General features: G+C 44.6%; 1 protein-coding gene across 4 annotated transcripts in view; it reads right to left on the bottom strand.

Annotated features, from left to right (window-relative positions):
• Nucleotides 1–20689, bottom strand: part of PSD3 (pleckstrin and Sec7 domain containing 3) — a 118062-nt gene that overhangs the window by 12180 nt on the left and 85193 nt on the right. For 3 of the 4 annotated variants that reach the window (XM_065657917.1, XM_065657915.1, XM_065657916.1), the window contains 5 exons: nt 18870–19063; nt 16376–16446; nt 9226–9383; nt 8218–8362; nt 4303–4446 (listed from right to left, as the gene is read on the bottom strand). In XM_065657917.1, coding sequence (XP_065513989.1) covers nt 4303–4446; nt 8218–8362; nt 9226–9383; nt 16376–16446; nt 18870–19063 — 712 coding nt within the window. Of the gene's footprint in view, nt 1–4302; nt 4447–8217; nt 8363–9225; nt 9384–16375; nt 16447–18869; nt 19064–20689 lie in introns of those variants that run through there. The other variant, XM_065657918.1, reaches the window with a different exon arrangement.

Raw genomic sequence — 20689 nt, forward strand, 5'->3', positions numbered from 1 at the left:
CAAACCGGGGGAAAGTTTCCATTCAAGATTTTCATATAGCTCACCTTTTATTCTTTTCTTTAAGTGCCTATTGATAGTTCAACACACCCTGCAAAATGTGTGCCAAGTGTGAAGGTAACATGACATTGCACAACAGCACTTTGAGTCGCCATCTCTTGCACACGACTGAAGCTGGTGCCACCATTTGCCTGCCTAGAGAGGCATTCCTGCAGAGCTGATCACAAATCTGAACTGCATAGCTCGATTGCTATTCAAGGCTCTCACTAGGGAAGAAGACACGTTTTGTTTCCTGGGCTGTACTGGTTCTGCTTTGTACTGAGGTACCTGATGAATATTTTTCTAAAGACCATTATGATAAATTTGACAAAAAACAGAAAAAAACCCATAGCAATCTCCTTCCCCATCAGTCTTTCTTAAATCTTCTACCACTCCAGCCTACATTTCATATTAACTAATCATGCTTCTAGAAGTGATAGAAAATAAACTTTTTGTCAAGGACCTAAAGCCAAGAAACTCTTTGCTCTCCCAAGTTGCACAAGACACCCTGCAGAGTCGAAGTGTGTGGCTTGCTCTGCACATTCAAGTTCTGTGTTCAAAACTGACATTGTGCCACTGATCACAACCCTTTGATCTCGATTGTTCAGCCAGTTTCCAGAACACCTTATTGTTGATTTCCTAGTCCACACTTTATCAGTCTGTCTACAAGGGCATTAGAGGAGACAGTCAAAATCCTTCTTAAAGTCAAGAACAAACAACATCCACAGCTTTCCCCTCATCCATCACACCAGACATCTCTTTGTAAAAGGCTATTGTGTTGGTCAGGCATGATTTCCCCTTTATAAAGCCATGCTGATTACTCATCATCACCTCTTGTCTTTAATGTGTTCGGAAGTGATTTCTAACAGAATTTGCTCCATCACCTTCCCATGGAAGGAGAAGCAGCTGACCAGCCTGTAGTTCCCTGGACCTTCCTCCTTGCCTTTCTTGAAGTCAGGAATGACATTTGCTGTCTTCCAGTCCTCAAGGACCTTTCCTGATCACATGGTGATCACAGACTTTTCAAAGGTATTCAATCAATCCAGGTCCCTCACCACTCATGGGTGCATCCCATCGGATCCCATGGATTTGCATATGTCCAGTTTAAATACTCCCTAACTTTATTATCCTTTGACAACGGTAAGTTTTTCTTGCTCCAGATCTTCCGACTGGGCTCATAGGTTTATGACTGCTGAAGGTTCATCTTATCAGCAGAGAGCCAAAGAAGACATTGAGTACCCTGGCTTTTCCCTGTTCTTTGTGACCAGGTCCCCTGCCCCATTATGGGCCCCTACTAGGTCAAATGTTTTCCCTAGCTGTCCTGCTGTTAACATACCTGTAGAAACCTTTCACAGAATCACAGAATGTTAGGGATTGGAAGGGACCTCGAAAGATCATCTAGTCCAATCCCCCTGCCAGAGCAGGAACACCTAGGTGAGGTTACACAGGAAGGCGTCCAGGTGGGTTTTGAATGTCTCCAGAGAAGGAGAATCCACAATCCCCCTGGGCAGCCTGTTCCAGTGTTCCGTCACCCTCACTGAGAAGAAGTTTCTTCTCACATTTAAGTGGAACCTCTTGTGTTCCAGCTTGAACCCATTACCCCTTGTCTTACTGTTGGTTGTCACCGAGAAGAGCCTGGCTCCATCCTCGTGACACCCACCCTTTATGTATTTATAAACATTGATGAGGTCACCCCTCAGTCTCCTCTTCTCCAAGCTAAAGAGACCCAGCTCCCTCAGCCTTTCCTCATAAGGGAGATGCTCCACTCCCTTCATCATCTTTGTGGCCCTGCGCTGGACTCTCTCCAGCAGTTCCCTGTCCTTCTTGAACTGAGGGGCCCAGAACTGGACACAATATTCCAGATGAGGTCTCACCAGGGCAGAGTAGAGGGGAAGGAGAACCTCTCTTGACCTACTAACCACTCCCCTTCTAATACACCCCAGGATGCCATTGGCCTTCTTGGCCACAAGGGCACAGTGCTGGCTCATGGTCATCCTGCTGTCCACCAGGACCCCCAGGTCCCTTTCCCCTACACTGCTCTCTAATAGGTCATTCCCCAACCTGTACTGGAACCTGGGGTTGTTCCTGCCCAGATGCAAGACTCTACATTTCCCCTTGTTATATTTCATTAAATTTTTCCCTGCCCAACTCTTTCTTCTTGCCCATCACACCTTTTGCCAGATTTAACTCCACATGGGCTCTGGCTTTCCTAAACGCAATCTTACATACAGTCCTACATGCTTGGACAGTATCTCTATTCTTCCTGTGTCACCTGCCACTGCTTCCACCTCCTGCTCACTTCCTTTTTATGGTGGAGTTTTACCAGGAGCAACTTGTTCACCCATGAAGGCGTTCATCCATCTTTGCTTAGTTTCTTCCTTGTCAATATGAACCATTCCTGAGCTTAAAGGAGGTGATTCTTGAGAAGTGACAAGCTCTCCCAAAGCCCTCTTCCCCCAAGGCCTGGGATTCTTCCAAGCAGTTCCCTGAACAGGCCAAAGTCAGCTCTCTTGAAGTTCAGGGTTATGATCCTGCTTTTTAGTTTGACCCCTCCTTTCCGGATCATGAAGTCCAACATCTTGTGGTCACTGCTGCCATGGTTGCCCCTGACGTTCATATCCCAAACTAGTTCTTCCTAGTTTATTAGCAAAGTTTCTCTCCTTGTCAGCTCCTTGGTCACCTATTTTAGAAAGTTCTCGTCAATGCACTCCAGAAACATCGTGAATTGCTTGTGCCCTGCTGTGTTATCACTCCAGCTGATACAGGGGTGCTTGAAGTTCCCCGTGAGGACCAGGGCCTGAAAACACAAGGTTCCTTCCATTTTTTTTAAAAGGGCCTAGCAGACATCCACCACAACGACACCCATCTTGGTGTGCCCACAGGTCCTGACTCACAACCTCTCAGATGGCTTATCACCCTTCCTTAGGGTTTCATCTGTGCCTGCTACTCACATAAACGGGAGACCCCCTTCTCGTCATCCCTGTCTGTCCTTTCCAAAAAACCTGTATCCATTCATGGCAGCACGTCAGTGATGTGAGCTATCCCATCACCTCACTTCAGCCCTGTTTTATTGATTATGTAGTCTGTCCTGTTCACGTAATTGTGTACCCTTTGCTTGCCAGCCCTGTCCACCACCTCCTTATTTGATTGTTGGTCACATAACTTCAGGTATATAGGACATGGAAGAAGAAACTCACCAACTCTGTTTCCTATACAAAAGAGAAGCAAAATATCTATGCAAAACACTTCATGTAATGCAGTCCAGAGCTACAGCAAAGTCAAACACAATGGAGCAGTCAAAACCTTTTGCAAAAGTACACAACCACCGTCAAGCCCAGGAGTAAAAAGAGCTTCTCCAAAAGAAACTCATATAACACATGGCAGGAGGCTTACTTCAGTTCTGGAGGCTTGTGTTGCCTCCAGGATCTCCTCTGGTGGTATTTCTGACTTTTGACTTATCTGCTCCTTCTCTTCTCCAGACTATGGATTTTCCTTGCCAGGCAGCGCCTGTCTAAAGTACGATCCCTTCAGACCCAGGCAATATCGACTTGCTCTTCTGGGGGATAAAGATCAAAGGTGCAGCCATGAAAAACACAAGGCATCTGCTGGGTTGCCGATGCCATCCCACACAGCTCCACAGTGTGGCAGACACCATGACAGATAAAAGCTGCTGCCGGATACTCAGAAAAATCTCCTAATGCAGCCACTTAAGTTGCATCACTCAATCCTGTGATCTCTAATGCTATCCTTTCCTGCTCATCCTGACAACCAGTTCACTGGTACACAACATAAATGGCTCTGATGTGGCATACCTGTGACAATAACTTTAGAAGAGCAGTTCCTTCAGAACATAACAGTGGAAGACAACTATCATGATCTGCATTACTCCAGAATGCAGTCATTCTGTAAAGACTGAGGTGCCAACACACTAGGCAACACATAATCTTAAAACACAAGACAGTTCCTGCCTGAAAACCCTATCACCTCTTCAAATAGCTATATGAGGCAAGGGCAGATGGTCACATATTCTTCCTCCACTTTACAGATGAGAAGCTAAATTCATGGATAAAGTCACAGGAAGTCCTTATCCGAAAGAGGACACACATCGCAGCTTCTGGGACTGCTGCGACTTATCTGTCTAACAAGAACATACTCCTTGGTAAGGTAAGGTGAAAAATGCAGAACTTTAAGACTGTACCCTAAGTGTAAGACCAGCTGCCCCGTCCACACCCAAAAGATAAAAGTCGTAATGGTTCCCAAACATACCTCAAACTCCAGATAGTGGTCCTTCAGTTTGTAATCATCTACTTCCTTGCCTTTAAGCTTCTTGTCAGGAGGATAGGAGCGATGTTCAGCAAGCTCAGTGGAGATCTGCTTCAGCTTAGCTTCATGGGATTTCAGCTGTTCATCCTTCAGAAACACGTTAGGCACTTAAGTGACAGATAAGCAAAGGAACACAGAGAGATACCTGTACAATAATACCAAGTAGTTTCTTTTTCTTTCTCTCTTTCTTTCTTTCTCTCCTTCTTTCCTTTAACTCATTTTAATCAGATTGATAAGGTTTGTTATCCCAGAGCTCTGTCCCCAACAGCTCTCTCAAAGGCACCCAATCAAAGTGGCCAAGTTTACAGAAAAACTCAGCACCTATCAGATGCCACTGGGAAGGATAGCAAACCTGTCATCCCTTGCCTTGCTGAGAGCAATAGAAGCACCTTGCTGCAGAACACTACTGAAAACATGACACTTCTGCTCTAATACATTTTTCTGGCAAATTCATGAAGGCTGTTGTGTATGCAGTCAGATCAAGTGCAGAATGAGACCCTGCCTCAGGTCTTTGCAATGTAAAAGTAATTCCTTCCAGGACGGAAAGGGCATGGAGTCAGAGCTGACCCTTCCATTTCTGGGCTACCAAATGCTCTCTGGTCTGCGGTTTCCATTTGTTCAGAAGAATACAACACATCCAGAAGAAAAAGGCTGTCCAGTCCCCAAAAGGTATCTTGTTTTGCTAGGCTGCTACCAGCTTTTATTGTGCTGTGCAGTTGGAGAAAGTGAGGAGTTACTACCCCCCCATGCTAGGCAATTTCCTTTATCATAATCCCAGGCCTACTCACTTCCTCCAATCCATCTGTCAGCCAACCTTCCCTCAGCTCAAAAGACTTCCAGCTCCTGCAGCATGGCCTTCTGGCCACTTCTAGGCTTGGATCTGAAATTATGTTTGAATTAGGTAAGTCCAAAATATTGACATGATGATGCAGATCTCAGCAACTTAGAGTCATTAACAGCAGGCAGTACCCAGCTCAGCTCCCGTGGGTGCACCAAGCCTCAGAGGAGGGGAGCGCTGCCAGTAGCTGTACACCCATGGTGTGGCTGCACAGCTTCAAGCCGAGCTTGGATGTGCCTGCACTGCACTGTGAGTCACACCGAGGACTGAGCCTCTCAGCTCACTGAGCTGGAGCTGCGGAAAAGAGCAGAAAGGGGGAAAACTTCTACAGAGGATGATAGTCAAGCCCCAGCTAATCTTGTGTTTCAATTCTTTTGCAAGAGAACTGAAGAAAGAGAGATGTGGGATAATTTGCCCCTGCCTGTAAGTGGTAGGAATCAAGCCACTTGCTACTGGCTGCCAAAAATTCTCGTTGCTGTTAGTAACTACCCTGGATCTGCTTCCTCTCTCTATTAGTGCCCAAGCAATCTTTACATTGTGCTGAATCCCTGGTCTCAGTGACATCCTGTTGCAGTGAGTTCTACAGCCTGATGATAGGAGGTCTTTGAGCAGCTATTAATTGAGCACTTGTAATTTCCAGGGCAGCAGCCTTTTGGAGCTTGTGTGTGTGAATGTGCAGTCTCAGAAATAAGGAAAAAAACCCAAAAACCAAAAAACAACCCTAGTAGATCTTTTCTAGATTGGCTGTTCCTTTATATATAGCTTTGTCACATCTCTCTTCAGTTTGACTAACATCAGACACCGAGCTGCTTTTGAAAGCAAACTTGGTATGATGATCTCTTGCACGACCTGTCATGTCCAGCCTCTCTCCCTTGCCCATGTTACATTCTCACTGCATCTCAGCTTCTGCTTGACCAGGAACGGGTCCTTTGAAGAAGTCCATCACAATTCAGCCCACAAAATCCGAAACACCAACCATAGGGATTTAACATTTCATATTTTTTTGTCTGCCAAATGAGAAGCAGCCTGCTGGCAGCTTTTCCACACTGACAGATAAAAGCAGACATGTTTCTGCTTGTCTTTGATTTTATCTGCTTTGAACACTTAACATTCTTCTGCCTTTAGCTAATGCACCTTATCTTATTCCACTTTTTGTGTCTGCCCTTCAAGACACAAACCACAGGGCTGTCTTCTATTTTTTTCCTTTCTAAATTAAAAGGAAACAATGAGACTAGGAAACAATTTGCTAAATGGGACAATCACACAGGACAACAATGAGTAAAAAAGATTTTTTGGGTGACTGGGGGTAAATTATTGAAGCCTCATATACTATTTTATAAAAGGTATGCATGAGCAAAAGGTAAAACCACAAAGATGGGACAAGTTAGTATTATTCTGTATGAGACATGTTTTAAACTTTAACCCAGAATAGAAGCTGGAAAGTTGGTCACCACATTGTAAGAAGAAGGGCTACTGCCATGCAGAGGGAAAAAGCAGGGGTGACATAAAAAAACTACCCCCTTAGAGAAATGCAGATTATGAGACAGCTGTTTCTAATGAGTGTTGTTAAGTTATAAACATGGCAAAAAAAAGCTTTTAAGAAGCAAACCAGCACGGGCAGATGACTTTAAAAGCTACAGGAGGTTACTCATAAAGTAGACACCTAGGACTGAGATTTATTACCCCTGCCACTCTGTCAACCTGATCAATGCAATCAATAGGGAGGTTATCCTCCCCCTCTACTCTGCCCTGGGGAGGCTGCATCTGGAGTACTGTGTCCAGTTCTGGGCTCTCCAGTTTAAGAAGAACAAGGAATTACTGGAGAGAGTTCAGCGGTGGGCTACAAAGATGATTAAGGGTCTGGAGTGTGTTTCTTATGAGGAGAGACTGAGAGAGCTGGGTCAGTTCTGCCTGGAGAAGAGAAGGCTGAAGGGGAATCTTATCAACGTTTATAAATATCTCAAGGGTGGGGGTCAAGAGGATGGGACCAGACTCTTTTCAGTGGTACCCAACAATACGATAAGGGGCAATAGGCACAGACTGAAGCATACGACATTCCATCTGAGTATGAGGAAAAACTTCTTTACTTCGACGGTGCTGGAGCACTGGAACAGGCTGCCCGGAGAGGTTGTGAAGTCTCCTTCTCTGGAGACTTTCAAAGCCCGCTTGGACACATTCCTGTGTGATCTGCTCTAGGTGAATCTGCTTTAGCAGGTGGGTTGGACTAGATGATCTCCAGAGGTCCTTCCAACCCCAACCACTGTGTGATTGTGTGATTCTGTGATTGTGTCCCTGCTGGTGCAGGAGGAATTGCAGCCATGCATCACAGCTCCCAAAGTACACAGACCTATGGGCACAAGCACCAGACACAACCAGCCTGAAACAAGCAGAAGTAGGTGGGTTTTTTTGTGCAGGAAGTAGTAGAACTGTGAAACTCCCTCCCACAGGATGTTGTGGAAGCTAAAAGCTTATATGATAACAAGGAGAGACCAAAGACATTCATGTAAGAGATGCTTTATAAATACACATTACACAGGAAACCCCTGAGTTGATAAGGGTTGGAGTCTGGAAAAGTATTGTAGGAGAAATATAATTGATGCTTGCTTGATGCATCAGCTTTCACCTTTTATGACCCCAATAAGCCAAAGACCAAGAGTATGTCCATGTCTTCTGAAATGAGTCACAATCAACACTCAAATTCATAAGAACACCAGTCAGTATTTGAAATGTCCTCTGCAGAGCCATAATTGCAGGATGAAAATTCTATTAGCTGGTACTACAGGAACACTGGTGACCGTTTCTTTTCTTCAAAAATACAAAACAATTATATTCAAGCCTGCTCCTTTCCTCCCCCCACTTCAAATCTTGCATCAGGAAATGAGCAGAAATGTCCCATGCAAGCCTCTTTCTTCTAGGAATGCTAGTGGTGAGTGCCACAAAACAACACCATGGACCACCATCCAGTCTCCAGTCAGCCAGAGAAATCACCATCATCTGCCCTCTATATAAAACCAGCTCACCTGAGACAGTTTTGTTGTGGTGGCTGGCAGGAGCGGGCGACTGAACTTTTTCTGAGAGCCAATTGCCGCTGGAAATGGCGGTGCAGAGAAGACGGCAGCCACACAGTTAATCTTGTTGATCCAGGTCTGCATTTCTTCTTGGCTCCTGGGGAAGAAACACATATTAAGCATCTGTTGACTCAGCCTCCCCTACTTCTTTCCGACCCCTTCAATGGCATTTTAAAAGCAAGAATAACCAGAACTGGACAAGTCTCAGAATCTGCTCAGTCTTCTGGTCTTCACAAGCGGTTAGTGTCAGGTGTCTCAGTTACAGGCTGGCTTGTGCCATAACCTTAGCATGCATCTTTTGCTAATCCAAATGACACAAGTGACAGAGCCAACCAATGCCCTGATTCAGACGCATGTCCTAAGGTCTCAGCTGCGATGGACATCACAGATCTCTAGGAGGTTTCACATGGATCTCTGTAGAAACAGGCTCATGCACAAGACTGATGTGTTTTTAATGTCAGAAGCAAAAGGCAGGTCATCTGTTCTGTCTGGATATCAGAGCCTGAAGAGCTTAATCAAATTGTTCTTGTATTAAGTAGTAACTTTGTTTCTGACCCAAGTGTATCTTCTAGAAAGACATCTGGCTAGATGGCTAGAAAGACATCAGGAGACAGACAATCCAAGACTGCCTTTGGTCATTTCTTTCAATGATTAATCACCCTGACTGTTAAAAGTTTGTGCCATGTTTCCAAATTGAATTTCCTGTGGCTTCAACTTCCAGCTGCTGCATCTTGTTATGCCTTTCTCAGCTAGATTAAAAAGCCTCTTAAAACTTCATGTTTCTTTCTCATGAACTACTTGTGCACCCTAATCAAATCACTATTTAATCTTATTTCTGATCCAATAAACAGATTGAACCTCTTAAGCCTCTGCTCTAACCTGCCCATGCATTAATTTACCCCTCCTTCAGCACTGCTTTCTTTCTTCAACAATTGGCACAAATCAGAAGAGAGCACTTACTGGGCTTGGAAAAGCAGGACCCTCCAATCTGCTGTTTTAAGCTTGAGGACATTGGGTTTCTTCTCATAGTCTGTTGCTTTGGATGCCAGTGCATGGTGCACACTGACTGCATTCTTCAGATCTTCCTCCGACAAAGCCTTTTCTGGCTTATATTCATCCTGCAGGAGTTAAGAGGAAACATGGCATCTTATTTCTCCATGTGCTACTCCTTTTTCCTTAACCTTTCTTTTTCTTTCTCTCACTTATTTCCATCTCTTTGCATGGCAGCAAAGTAGTTCCACTACCTGCTTGACAGGAAGAGGGACAAACAGGGATTATTAGACTGTCACAACAGCTGTGGGCTATTTGTCTTCATTTCAAGAGTCCTTCATGGCCAGTTCCCCACCTCCACTGCTCAGCTGATGGCTCCTGCTGGGGTTCTCAGTCTTCACAGCTCAATTTTTATTTTTCTCAAACAACTATGTTTGTATGTCCTCCTAGGCAGGCCCTCACACACTGGAGAAGCCTCCTTATCAGCCTCTGCAAAGCAAATATGGCAATGTTCTTCAAATCTGTCTGCTCAGGACCTACAAATGGCAAGCACAGCACCATCCAGGTTTCTGACAGAAGAGTATCACTCCTAAAAGCAAATGACAAAACCAGCGAGTCAAACTCCTCTGGATTGCAAGCATCAGCCTGGGAACAGTCTTTGGCCTCCTGAGTGACAGAAGCTAGATAAGGGCACGATCAGGGCATAGACACAAGTTCAATTTAAAGCCCACCTGACCATAAGTGGCTTGGGAGAGCCAAGAGCTTTTTTAAGGAAAAGTCACTTGCCAGCAATGCTACATATGCAAAGTTTCTGAAGGAGAGGCCAAAGCTGTCTGCAACTGACTCCATTTGTCTGCCTTAGTATAATACCTCATAAAAATCAATTTCTTCTGAAACACCCACCAAGGGACAGGGTGTGACGAGGCAAAACAGAGGAATAATTCCCTGCAGGTGTGATAATTACTGATCCCTCCACTTGAACACAAGAGTTAGGAGATGGGGTTTAGCAGGAGAGTGCAGGTTGCAGACCATGTGCAGGGACAGCACTAGCCATCCAGAGAGGCATCCACTCCGGAGAAGAGCTTGTTAACATACAAGAATCGGTTTACATGGCTTATCTGGCAGCATACAGACCAAGGTTGCAGCCAGAGGGAGCTACACTGCTGCTCAGATACTTCACCAGAGGAAATGCAGCTAACCAGCTACACTGTTGCAGTACCATCTCCACTTGGGGTCAGACAAGGGCACAACCCACCACACATCTGGCAGGCCTAGCAGAAGGGCAGAGCACTGATGCACCGATGACCAACAGGTAGCTTTCCACCTAAACATCCGTGACATTAGGGGTCTTCAAGGTCTGGTAGTGAGTGAAGCCAAATGTCCTTCCTCTCTCCATAGAATCACAGAATCACAGAATCACAGAATGTTAGGGATTGGAAGGGACCTCGAAAGATCATCTAGTCCAATCCCCCTGCCAGAGCAGGAACCCCTAGGTGAGGTTACACAAGAAGGCGTCCAGGCGGGTTTTGAATGTCTCCAGAGAAGGAGAATCCACAACCCCCCTGGGCAGCCTGTTCCAGTGTTCTGTCACCCTCACTGAGAAGAAGTTTCTTCTCACATTTAAGTGGAACCTCTTGTGTTCCAGCTTGAACCCATTACCCCTTGTCTTACTGTTGGTTGTCACCGAGAAGAGCCTGGCTCCATCCTCGTGACACCCACCCTTTATATATTTATAAACATTAATGAGGTCACCCCTCAGTCTCCTCTTCTCCAAGCTAAAGAGACCCAGCTCCCTCAGCCTTTCCTCATAAGGGAGATGCTCCACTCCCTTAATCATCTTTGTGGCCCTGCGCTGGACTCTCTCCAGCAGTTCCCTGTCCTTCTTGAACTGAGGGGCCCAGAACTGGACACAATATTCCAGATGAGGTCTCACCAGGGCGGAGTAGAGGGGAAGGAGAACCTCTCTGGACCTACTAACCACCCCCCTTCTAATACACCCCAGGATGCCATTGGCCTTCTTGGCCACAAGGGCACAGTGCTGGCTCATGGTCATGGAATCATGGAATCATGGAATCATGGAATGTCCTGAGTTGGAAGGGACCCAAAAGGATCATCAAGTCCAACTCCTGTCCCTGCACAGCACAACCCCAAAATTCACACCACATGTCTGAGGGTGTTGTCTAATCACTTCTTGAACACTGTCAGGCTTGGGGCTGTGACACCTCCCTGGGGAGCTTGTTCCATTGCTCCACCATCCTCTGCAGGAAGAACCTTTTCCTAATGTCCAACCTAAACCTCTCCTGGCACATCTTCCTGACATTCCCTTGGGTTTTGTCATTGGTCACCAGAGAGAAGAGATCAGTGCCTGCTCCTCCTCCTCCCCTTGTGAGGAAGCTGGAGCCACCATGAGGTCTCCCCTCAGTCTCCTCTTCTCCAGGCTGAACAAACCAAGTGACTTTAGCTGTTCCTTATATGGCTGCCTCTACAAACCCTTAATCAACCCTGTGGCCCTCTTCTGGACACTCTCCAGTACCTTAATATCTTTTTTATCCTGTGTTGCCCAGAACTGCACACAGTGCTCCAGGTGAGGCCGCACCAGTGCAGAGCAGAGCGGGACAATCACCTCCCTGCCCGGATGGCAATGCTGTGCTTGGTGCACCCCAGGACACGGTTGGCTGGAGTCCCAGCAAGCTTTGGAGGGATCTCCATATCATGATGGACTTTGCCTACTCCCACTTAGGGCACTCTCTAAATCTTCTTCAAGGAATATTTGGGAGAGTCCCTAGCTGAAGGACAAGAACTGGGGGAGGCTGTCTAATGTCTGGCCCAGCCTCATCTTGAAGAGGGAGGAAGCAAGCCCCCAGATGAAAGCCCTTCCTTCAAAAGCTGACTTATCTGGTGGTAATTTGGGGGGAAATGAGTGGCTCTACTGTCTAGGGAGACTGGGAAAACTTCAAGCCCAGGAAATGAACTTAGACAGGCCTCAGAAACATTATATTCTGGCCTTCCTCAGGTTGCTGCCTAGAGACAGCGTTTGGGAATAAAACTTCTCTAACAACAGTGTCAGCTATCATCTTGCCTGTTGCCTCCTAGCTTCTTCCGTGAGATGCATCCGACATCCACAAACTGCTCTGGTATACGAACCTGCTCCAAGAAGAACTCCACATATGGCCAATCCCAGGAGCAGTACTGGCAGAGAACCCCTCATTTCTGACACCAAGCATTCACGACAATCCTTGCTAATCCCACTGGATCAGCTGGCTGCAATCTACCTTGACAGCTGAGGCTCTGCCAGCTTCTCTAAAGGCACCAATCGGCATACCGGAAATGTCTCCACATAGTTGGCCAGCCTCAGAGAAAGCTAGAAGAATGTGACTGTGCTGTCAAAATTCCTCCTCTAAGGCCTGCAACTCTTTTAACTGGCAGGGAATGCTAGCAGAGTGGGAACATCCATATCTCCTATGTCACCAAGGACATCCCGTGCTCTGATGGACTAGGTGTCAGCGTGGAGGTTGAGCTGAAATGGAAGGCAGCTCACTAAAGTTAGACTGAGACGGTGGCAAGAAATATATGAGCAGTCAGAAAGGAACTGCTGCCTCTCTATCAATGGAAGGCTGATGTGAGTGCTGCACACACCGCAACGACATGCTGAATTCATCTTTATCAGACTCCTGGAGAATGACTTTCCCACATTCTGCTGACCCAAAGTCAGCATGTTTCTAAATCCATTTTTGATAGACCAGAGAATGGCATTTGGTTTTTTATCAGTCAATGTATTGTGAGTGGATATCTCCGCTAAGTTGCATGTGACAGCTGCAAAATTCTCTTTCAGAGAGTCTCATCACTGAACCCATCACTCTGGCCTTTTTCTCTTTTTTTAATATATATTTTAATAGAGGAAACACATTTGAGAAAAGTTATATAAAAATACTTGAAAGCTCACAAGATTATGAAGTGTCACATCAAAGAGTGAAGATGTTGCAAACCTCACAGGAGAGTCCAAACAAAACATGAAGGTCCATGTCTTGCACAGCTTGCCCAGAAGCAATTTCTAGCAAAGCAGCAAGGTCAGCCTTGTGTCTTCTCCTTATAAACCTCTCTTCTGTATGCACATCACATTCTCTGTCAGTCTAGTGAACAGACATTCTGTCAAGCTCCTACTTTCCTCTTGCTATGAACAGAGGGCAGGAAATTAACCTTGGCCTGAGGATGCCCAGACACAGGGCCAACATGCCAAACATGTCAAACCTCTCATTTTATATAATGCTGTGCAGGCATGTCCAGTTGGCTAATTGTGAACACTTCCACTAAGCCCCTCTCGTGGCCTCTGTGCTCACTAACTCAGAAACCATCTCTCTTAAATAATTAATTTTAAAATAAAACAATATGCAGCACAGGAATTAGCACTGGAAAACCTCCAAGGGGGAAAAAAAGTTAAAAAATCTGGGCACGGAGACAAGACTGTCCAGATAAACTCCCCAGTAGTCACCACCACTTACAAACCACTCTCATACATGGACTTTGACAGCAAAACAACGAGAACTGGACTGGTAGGCAAACAGAATGACAGCAGAACTGGAATCATACTACCTACTGGGGGAATCACAGCTGCTGCCAACAATTAATACTTATATTACAGTAGTGTCTTGAGGGAACAAATCTGAGTTACAGATAAACACAGAAAGCAACACTGCAGAGGTATGTGTGTTTGTGTGTATACAGCACCCAGAACAGTGAGATTTCTCTCTTCCCTGCTTGAACAGCACTTAGTGCAATGAAACCATCCTCATAGATGTTGCCTCCGCAGACACAAACATAACATGCAGATAATGAGAGAAAGAGCAAAAATGTGTGTGCACATCTGTGAATGCACCCTGCCCTACCGCACCCCATAATCAGGAGAGAAAGCAAACAGCGGCAAGGAAATCCTTTGCCGACTACTGCTAGAGCAATGCATTTCTACAAAGAAATCAAGCAGTTCAAAAATGTGCCTGAACTTTCTGAAATGAGGATAATTTCAATCTCCCAATATGTCGCAAAAGGAAACAACAGCTCAGCAACTTTAACTGGTGTACCTGTGTATTTTAAAACAATGGCGCCTTCAACTTCTGCGATACCATGTCCCTAACAGAGCAAGGTTTATTTCAGGGCTGAAGCAAAGCCCTGCTAGACCTGCTGGAGCTGAAGAGAAAGCAGAGGATGCTTCATAGCTGCAGCATGAGGCACTGTGGCTGAGCAGGGACTGGAGGCACCCTGGGGAGGATGCCCCATCTCTCTGGGAATTAATCACGTCCCATCAGGCCCCTCTGTCAACCTTTTATGGCACTAAAGTAAAAGCCTCGCTAGTCACTGTGCTACAGCAAGGTGGCTTCAGTGCAAGAGTCTTCAGGTCCAAGTGGAAGAGCGCAGCTTTGCGAAGTAACCACCCTGTAATCATGAATTAAAGCGCTGTGACAAGTGCAAGACACACAAGTAACAGACAAATAAGAACAAGAACTCCAGCAATGCATTTCATTCTGCAAAGATGCAGTCAGATGTGAAATTACTCTCTTGCTCTCCAAACGATGGAGGGTGAGAGTGGGGAGAGCACCATTCTATAGAAAATTTGCATGCTGCATCAGCATTTCTACATTTTTTTCAAACAGAAAGTGTTTTAAACTAATATGCCTGTGATACTCATAAAAGTATTTAATTAAGACAAAAATAGATAGCATCTCCATTTTTTCCCCTTGAAAGCTTATTAATCTCCCCTCAAAGATCAAATAAGAAATTAATTAATGTGTTCTGGAGAAGGAGCCTTCTTACTTCTTAGGGAACCAGGCAGTCTTTTCAGGTGAACAACAAAGATGACTTGTTTCAGAAATCAAAGCAGGTGCTTCCATTTCACCCAGGAAAAGGCAAGTACAAAGCTGCCATGAAGGCCACTGTACTAAAGTCTGAACTGCTGCCGGTAAGAGGACCAGAGGGAAGGCTCAGCTGCAATTCAGTGGATTTGGTTCTAGTCTCTTGCACTGGCTTTGAGAACATCGCATTCAACTTTCATCCCAAATGTTCCATCTTGACTGCAAATTGTTTTGCCTGTTTCAGGATTTCAAGTCCTTTCAAAAAGCTACTGCACTCAGAGCATCCGCCTTGTAAACCTCATGCTGTAAGAATTTGATCCAAGCCACTCTCTTCTCAGAGACTACCCAGGTTGGCTCCAGTGTAAGCAACAACTTCAGAAAGCCAACAGCAGGGAAGGAGGAAACAACAGTGTATATTTGAACCTGTGCTCCTGATAATTGGAAAACAGTGAAAATGTAAAAAGACTTTCAAAGGAGCATACTTCTACAATACAGGGTAGTCTGGACAAACACCACCTTTCATGAATGTTTCACCAATCCACTTAGCTGCTACAATTTATTTGATTTTGACGGTTCTGACTCATATGTTGCATTTCCAAGAGTATAGTTGTAACTGTACCACAATATACTTAAGCTTGTACCAAAAGACTTGAAGGGTTTCAGCTGACATTTTTTTTTTAGACTTCTTGCTGTCAGAGAGCAAAGTTTATTAGAAACCAATGTATCATCTTGCATGAGGGAAAAAAAAAATCTTTTTATCCTTCAATTTTACTGTGGAGCAGAAGCTGCAGATGCTACCAAGGCCAAGCTGCCATTCAATTGTTTTGCAGCTGGTCTTGTGGGCACTGCAGAAAAGTCTGCTATGAAAAGATGGGAAAGGAGGACAGCCTTACAGGAGAGGAAGTCATACATATGAAATGCAATGTTAAAAGGAGCCTAGAAAAATGCATGAAAGACACAGAGAGATGATGCTGCCTTCGCTGGTGAAGCTGGCTATTTTTTCAGACATGAGTGACAGCAATGGTACAGGCTGGAATTGATAAGGTGCACATGTCGATGGGGACAATGGATCTGAACTTGAAAGTGTGGAAAGAGAGAGGGTGCCAATGGAAGGATTCATGTCTGAATGTGTGTGTAAACAGGGTGGCGGGGCAGGGAGAGCAGCTAAACTGTGTGTCAGAGGGAAAGGAGCCTAGAGGTGGGTTGTGAAAGCAGAGAGGATGCCTGCTGCTTCATCCCTCTTTAATTAGTTTCCAAAAGACAGTGATTTCCCCTACCTTCTGCAAGTACAGGACTGTTCCCTTCAGCACAGCATAAAAGGTTTTCCAGCCTCGTTTTCCCCGGGGAGCTGCAAAGAAAACAAATGAAAACCCACTTAACTCAGATCCATTTTTACACTTTGTCTAGGCAACAGGAGATCTACATTAGTCCTGTGTTAAACCTCCTTTGTTACTCTCATTTTCAAAGGACAATGCAACTCAGCACACCACCTGCACATACCTGCTGTGTGAGAGAGTAATAAAACAGCGCTGACGACAGCCCTGGACTGGATCAGAAGGGAACAGCAGCAATGCAGAAAGCAGGCCAGAGACATTCAGCCTTTGTGTTCTTGCAGGTAAGCAGATACTGCCCCTACACAGCTAGGTCTGAGCTCTGCACTGTGGCAGTTTCAGAAGGAAACATGCCACAGCAGGCTGGCGGGCACTGCTCAGAAAGCAGTGCCTGTCAAGAGCACCCTTCCTTCCTGTCGCTGCTGTACACCCAAGTTGGCACTGAGCAGGCAGATGGCTTCTTGGTCCTTTCCCCTCTTCCTGTAGCTGCAGGGGAAGCCAAAGAAGAGGAAGGAAATGGCAGCCAAGCAAAATTGTAAGAAAAAAAAATTGCCCCTCAAGAAACCTGAAGTCAGTTAGAGGTTGAAGAACATAACAGAGACAACATATCCAGCCTACTAATTCCTAGAAACGATCAGTGGGAAAAAAAAAAGTGGATTTAGCATGAAGGCCGCTGTTTGAAATTCAGTTGCAACAGAGGGAGAGAAGGCACAGGCTATACGGTCACAGTGCTAGAGACTAGAAGCCTGCATTTAAGCTCACTCCACTTGCCTCTATACTGAAATTAATAACCCGAGCACGACTAAAGCATCACCCTCAGAAAGGCATTGTATTCTGATCTGAAGACAGTAAGCAATGGTGAAGAGGTTGTTAGTCCTTTGCTCCAGAGGTTAATCATTCTCATCTCACATGATGGGCGTTTTTTCTGATTTGTTTGGTTCAGCTTCCAGGCATTGGCTCTTGTTACATCCTTCTCCTCTAGACAACCTAAGTGCTTTAGCCCTCAGTACTCCTTTCCTGAGAAAATACATACAGCATGCTAGCACATCACTTCATTAGCCATCCCACACAAGCTGATCTCTGACCTGCAACAACTCCATTAGGAAATGAAATATGAAAAGGTCTAACTAACTTCAAAAAAATGAGTTTCATTTTATTTGCAACTGGAAAGTCAGAATGTAACTTTTTCAAGAGCTGCATGACAATGAGAGACGGACCTCTAAGATGTACAGGAACTTCTGAAAACACAGCCGTAATTACATTACTCATAAAAGGATTATCCCAAAAATGCCAGCATCTAGTGTGCTGAATAATGAGCAATTCTGATTACTTATAATTAAAGAAATAATTTAATAAAAGCAACTAGACACAATTACTTATTAAGGTTAAATAAACAGAAGTTTAATAAAGAGGAGCCTATTCAGAGCATCTAGTCATCACAAAGAACAAGGTCTGCTTGATTTCAACATCTCTGTTTGCATTCAGTTGTCCAGCTGTCAGCTTTTAGCTTGAAAACACCAACCTCCGGTTGTACCTTCTAAAATATACTAGCAAAACATGCAAATACCAAAGAGCTTAGCCCACCTAGGAAGACAGTTGCAGTTACTGGAAACCCATCACAAAGTCAGACTTTGCCTTCAGGATTCAGCCCAACAGTGTGAACCCTGAGTAGGTGATCAACAATGATCAGCGAAAATACAGATGCTCTGAGTAGCCTCTGCTGTTTCCAAGATCAATAGAAAACAAGTAATTGAAGATATCCAAACAACGAAACACACACAGGTGAATCAGAGGCCATCAATAATTAGTTTACCACAAATGGAAGTAGGACAAGAAGGAAAGGGGATAATTACTGTAAGTAACAAACACAGCAGGATTATTACAAAAAAGGGGCAGGGAAGAGCTGCATGGCATCAATCTGGCTGTAACCAAAAGCTGCTGAACTTCATTGAGTATGTGACCCAAGTCTAGGAAAGAAGGGAAGCAAATGGTGACAGCATCTTCCAAGCAGGGATGAAGAACAGCCTTTCTTTAAAGACAGACCCAGAAGGAAGGGGAGATTTGAAACAAGCTGGTGTCACATAAGGAAAAGGAGAATTACGAAACTACTACAGAACGGCTACTATAACTCACTTCGAACTGTTTTCTCTTCTGTAAACCATGAGATTCATTTTATTTTAGCACAAAAAACTCACATTGCTTTGCTGTACCATATTACTTATTATGCTTAAGCATTAGAGCTGCTGCAAATGGGACTGAACATTGTAAATCTCCGCCTAATAGTGAGAATGTGATAATCCAATTGCTGCATTGTTTGTTATTGCAGCAATTTCCCCTAATGAAGCAGCACTACTTGCCTTAAGATGCACATGGGCTCATTGTAAGTGGCATTATACAGAAATAAGAAGAAAACGAGACGTTAAGGGTGAAAGATACTCACTTTTCTTTCCATCCATATCCGCATGGATTTTCCGAGCCAGAAATCCAGTTTTATACACAGCAGCATTAGGGTCATGTGGAATGTCCAGGAATGGGTTATTTGAGTTGCCAATTCGACTGACAGCCTTTGTCTGGCTCCCATTATCCTTTTCATCCATACCATCTGAGTGAGACTTTTTTTTCTCTTCTTCATCCCTTAAGAAGCAGTGAAAACCAAGCATGAACAAGGGATTGACCAGCAAAGTTTCATTTCAGTAATCCTTGCACACTCCTTATCAAAACATACCTCTCTCTTTAAAGGAGGCCCTACTTAGAGAGAAACCTATACATATACCAAACCACAGTCAGATTATAGCAAAGCTTCAGTTCACCTCCTTCACCAGCACAGGACATAGGAGATGGATTTTCAAAAAAGCTTGAGTTTTCCTTTTACGGTCTCAAAAGACATGATTTCAAGAGTGTTCTGTGTCCTCCAACTTCACCCATTTTTAATTCCAGTTATTTGAGTGCTAAAATAGGAAATATTTGCCTGCTGGGCTCTCCTGAAAAATCTCTAATTTCTTCATGAGTTCACATGTAGATGAAAAGAATTAGATTACCGCAGATCACTGTGGCTTACTCCTTAACTTAGCATATGAAACAGACCCTACCTCCTTTTCTCTATTTTCCTCCACAGACTAGCACAAAAGTAATAATTTAAAAATACAAAACTACACGAGGTGTACTGTGTTATCTGTATTTTAGAAACAAAATGCTGCTCTAAATATTTCTTATTAGGGCAATGTATTCAACAGTGCTTGGGGACAACAATGCAACCCATTTCAGCAAGTCACAAGCATTGCCTGACTAATAAATGCCTTTTTGCTCATCACAGCCAAAGGCAAAAAGGACAAGGAAACCTAGAAAACAAAAGGCATCCATCACAAGAGTACAATAAGCCACGGAATCTGCGTGGATGATGTATCTCGAGGAACCACAGTTATTGTCAGATTACAGAGCAGCCCTGTGTCCTTTAAGTTCCCACCCCTCCAGGAAAAGTGTGTCATGGAGGATGAAGGCTGTCATTGGAAAGTCATAGTAGTAATGCTTCTCCTAAAACCAGCACTCGATTAAAAAAAAATCATTATTACTTGAGTAACGATGGCTAATACCACGGGTGGAGTTCAAGCTGCTGCATCTCACTGGACCCAGATGATCAGCAGAGAGAGCAAGCTCAGGCAGACCTTCCAATCACAAGCATACATTCAAAGGCATTTCAGACAAGGGTTAGCAAGACGTATCGGTCCAAAATATCCTTTTGGGGCACAGTACAAGCATGTCTGCTTACGGGAATGACCATCCAAAGAAATGTCCTCCAGAACTGCAGGCAAGAGTGACAATCTGTTATTCTGATCCCTGCTGAAATGGTCTTTTGAGGAGTGACTTAGTCTGAGGAGATACAAGGGTAATAGACTGCTTTGACAACAAGGAAACCAAATCCAGAGACACGGAGGCTATATTAGTGAACTCAGCAGTGCCAGGGAATGCTCCCAGGAATTGACTTTGATCACCTCATATTACTTTGTGCTTGGCATGGTCTCAGCCCAGCACACTCCCAACTTCCAGACACTGTTTAGGAATCAGCAGTCAAGGACCTCCCCGACAGACAGGAGGCATCTTCCTTTGGAGGATAAGACTTTTCAACAGCATGGATATGGATGTAACACATCGACATTTGGCCTGAGAGTCACGCAAAGGTGTCAATGATTTGATTTAGTTGTAGAGATACAGTCAGGGTGGTGCACCATACCTTCCTGGTGTTGTCTTGCAGTCTCCTCACTA

The sequence above is a fragment of the Caloenas nicobarica genome, chromosome Z (assembly GCF_036013445.1).
Source record: "Caloenas nicobarica isolate bCalNic1 chromosome Z, bCalNic1.hap1, whole genome shotgun sequence".
NCBI lineage: Eukaryota > Metazoa > Chordata > Aves > Columbiformes > Columbidae > Caloenas > Caloenas nicobarica.